The following is a 3244-nucleotide window of genomic DNA, read 5'->3' on the forward strand; positions in this document are numbered from 1 at the left end:
TTACGGTATGGAAAATAAAAATAATAAATAAAAAAAAAAGCAAAACCCTAACGGAGGAGTTAGTGCTAAGGACCGTCCTCTAAAAGTTTTGAAACCAAGTGATCAACATTGATGACCTAAAAAATGAAAGATTAAATTCAATTTTTTTGGAAACAATAAGGACCATTTTTGAAGATTTTTCTTTTGCATAAATTCTATCTATTTTAAAAAGATAACTGAAAATAAATTTATCATAAATAGTAATTAATAGTGTGATGATATGTATGATCTTGGCACTTATTTGCAAACCCCTTCCTATCACCACAAATATACGAAGACATTTATTCGTTGAAATATGGGTGACTATCTAAACCTTCCAAAATCTCCAACTCAATCATCATCGCCGCCACCACCACCGCCACCTCCTCCACAAGCTCCGCCATCAACCAGATCAAACATGCCCATGCTATACTACGGTCTCGTGGTTGTAGCCACCGCTGCCATCGTCCTTGCCATCTACAACCTCATAATTGTACGGTGGTGCGCCATACAATACCGCCGCTCACGAGATACTAATCATCACTTCGGTCCCCGGAGAAACGTTGCCACCCGAAACAATAACATATCACTGCCACCGTCTTCCCTCTCCGGCGGCGGTTCCACCGTAGGTTTGACTGCGAGTTTCCGATACAAAAAAGAAATTGAGGGTACTAATATTAAAACCCAGTTGGATTATGACACCGAGTGCTCCGTTTGCTTATCGGTTTTTGAAGACGGCGAAGAAGTCAGAAAGTTGCCGAGATGTAACCACTCGTTTCATGCTTCGTGTATCGATATGTGGTTGTACTCTCACTCCGACTGCCCACTGTGTCGTAACTCGGTGGTAGAGCCACCGCCGCCACCGCCACATGCACCGTCGCACCTACCTTTAACATCACAACACCGGCATACAGACTCGGCTTTATCGGAGCATTCACGGGATGGATTATTAGATAGAGCGAGCTTCTCTGTCTCTGTGTAATCGAATCTTTTTTTTTTTTTTTTTTTTTTTATAATTTTGGATAAATAAATTAGCAGATAATTTATTGGAATTAATCAAAGAAAATACATGTTGTTGTAGGGTTGGCATTCGTGGGGCCTTTTCTAAGAAGATTCTACAAATTCTTTGAAGGGCTTGCACGTAATTCACAAATTATCTCATTAGTTTATAATTTTTTTTCGTAAAATATTGATATATGTAACAACTTGGCGGATTTTGATTAATAAACATTTTTATAAAAAGTTGATTTTGTTTTAGATTTTAATAGCACTAGTAATTAAACTACTTGCGATGTGATATATATATTTTTTATATAAATAATATGCCTAAAGTCAAAGTATAAGACAAAGCAGCAGTCGACAATACTCCAAACATACAATTATTAATCTGTCCTATTGCGTTGTAAATCCTTTGTCTCAAAACTTTACTTCTAGTAAACACTAGTTAAGAGTACTAGTAAACAGTAAAATTAAAGTACATTTTGAATTTTTGTTAGTCCAATATTAAAACTTGGTTTACTAAACTTAAATAGTACGGTTTGAGATTTTTTAGTCTAATATTAAAACTTTCATTACAGATTCGAGTTAACTGTTCAAGCTGTATTTTTAGGATATCACTGAAAACAAATTTGTAAAAAAATTTCAATTTTAAACTAACTGTGCAAATGAGAAAAAAAATGAACGCAAATTGCATTTTTTAGGATACCATATGAACCAATTTTTCAATTTACTCTAATTATTTATATCATTTACAACAAAAATGAGTAACATTTCATTTTTTATGGAAACAATATATATTAAATTATTAATTAATTAAGTACCTTATAGATATGTGAAAGGGATATACAAACAAAAAGAAAATCCGTTTCTCATGTATAACAATTTTTTTGTTTTGGTTGAAAGTAACTTTAAACAGATCAGTTAAGAGTCTTCTCTTTTTTCAATAAAACAAAACAAGTTTTAAAAAAAATCGAAAAGCAAAATAAAATTAGTAACGTTCTAATAAAAACAATTCTAGACGTTACATCATACATAATTGTTTCCTCATTTGTCATTTATAAATTATTTATTCATGTACACGTATTTTTATTCGCATCTTTATGTATTGCTTCATCCGTTCCGTATTAATATAACTTATATCTATTATATCTTAGTTTAGAAGTATGTTGCAATACTATTGTAAAATATTGCTTTCGGATTGTTTTCAAGGATAAACTATTTTTTTTTATAGAACTAATGACAATATTAGACGTAAATTCGTTGATTTTAAGTATGTGATCAAGCCCAAAAAAGTAACTTAGACGGCCAAGATTTTTTATTTTTAATTCGTAAATTTGTTGATAGAGCGAAGAACCATGTCATCATTGCCGGTAATAATTAAGTCATCAACATAAACCAATAAGTATAACACACACGAATCACGTTTGAACATAAAAAGTGACGAGTCGGCCCTACTACATATAAACTCGGTGCTAACCAAAAAGGTGCTCAAGCGATGAAACCAAGCATATGGAGCCTCTTTAAGACCATAGAGAGCTTTGTTAAGATGACACACATGATCAGTATATCTTAGATCATGAAAGTCTGTAGGTTGTTCCATGTAAACAGGTTCACGTAAGGTGCCATGAAGGGATGCATTATTAACATCAACTTGGTGGAGAGACCAACCATTGATGACAGCTAGGGACAAAACAATGCGAACCGTGGATGCTTCACAACTGGACTAAAAGTATGAGAGTAATCAATGTGGGAAAGTTGACTGAAACCTTGAGCAACGAGACGAGCTTTGTAACAATCAATCGAGTCATCAACATGATACTTAGTTCGAAATACCCATTTGCAACCAACCACATTGCGATCAACCGGTCTAGGCACCAACGTCCAAGTGCTATTGAGACGAAGAGCGGTCATTTCAACATCCATGGCATTTTGCCAATGAGAATGAGAAGTTGCAGATGCAAAGATGGTTGGGTCACGGTGAGAAAATAACGCAGTGTACAAATCATGTTGAGTAGTGTGAGCAAGATCCACTATGTGTTTTGGTTTAAAGATTCCAACTTTAGCCTGCGTAACCATAGGGTGACCAGGAGTGGGTGCAGCAGATGGAATAGGAGCCGTTGGCAGGGTCGATGTCGGGGAAGCAGAATCAGGTTAAGGGGAATGGTGTGCAGCAACATCAGCGGAATCGACAGGAGGCGGATCGTTTTTAGGGCCTGGACGGGTGACT

The 3244-nt window shown here is 35.4% G+C and overlaps 1 protein-coding gene across 1 annotated transcript; it reads left to right on the plus strand.

Annotated features, from left to right (window-relative positions):
* The first annotated feature begins 255 nt into the window (after positions 1-255).
* Positions 256-1260, plus strand: LOC145125213 (E3 ubiquitin-protein ligase RING1-like). Its single transcript, XM_079060709.1, has 2 exons — positions 256-996; positions 1100-1260. Exons 1-2 carry the CDS (start codon positions 335-337, stop codon positions 1146-1148), a joined length of 711 nt encoding a protein of 236 aa, XP_078916835.1. The 5' UTR covers positions 256-334; the 3' UTR covers positions 1149-1260.
* The last annotated feature ends 1984 nt before the right edge of the window (positions 1261-3244 follow it).

The sequence above is a fragment of the Lactuca virosa genome, chromosome 7 (genome assembly GCF_052849685.1).
Source record: "Lactuca virosa cultivar CGN04683 chromosome 7, Lactuca_virosa_CGN04683_v6, whole genome shotgun sequence".
Taxonomy (NCBI): domain Eukaryota; kingdom Viridiplantae; phylum Streptophyta; class Magnoliopsida; order Asterales; family Asteraceae; genus Lactuca; species Lactuca virosa.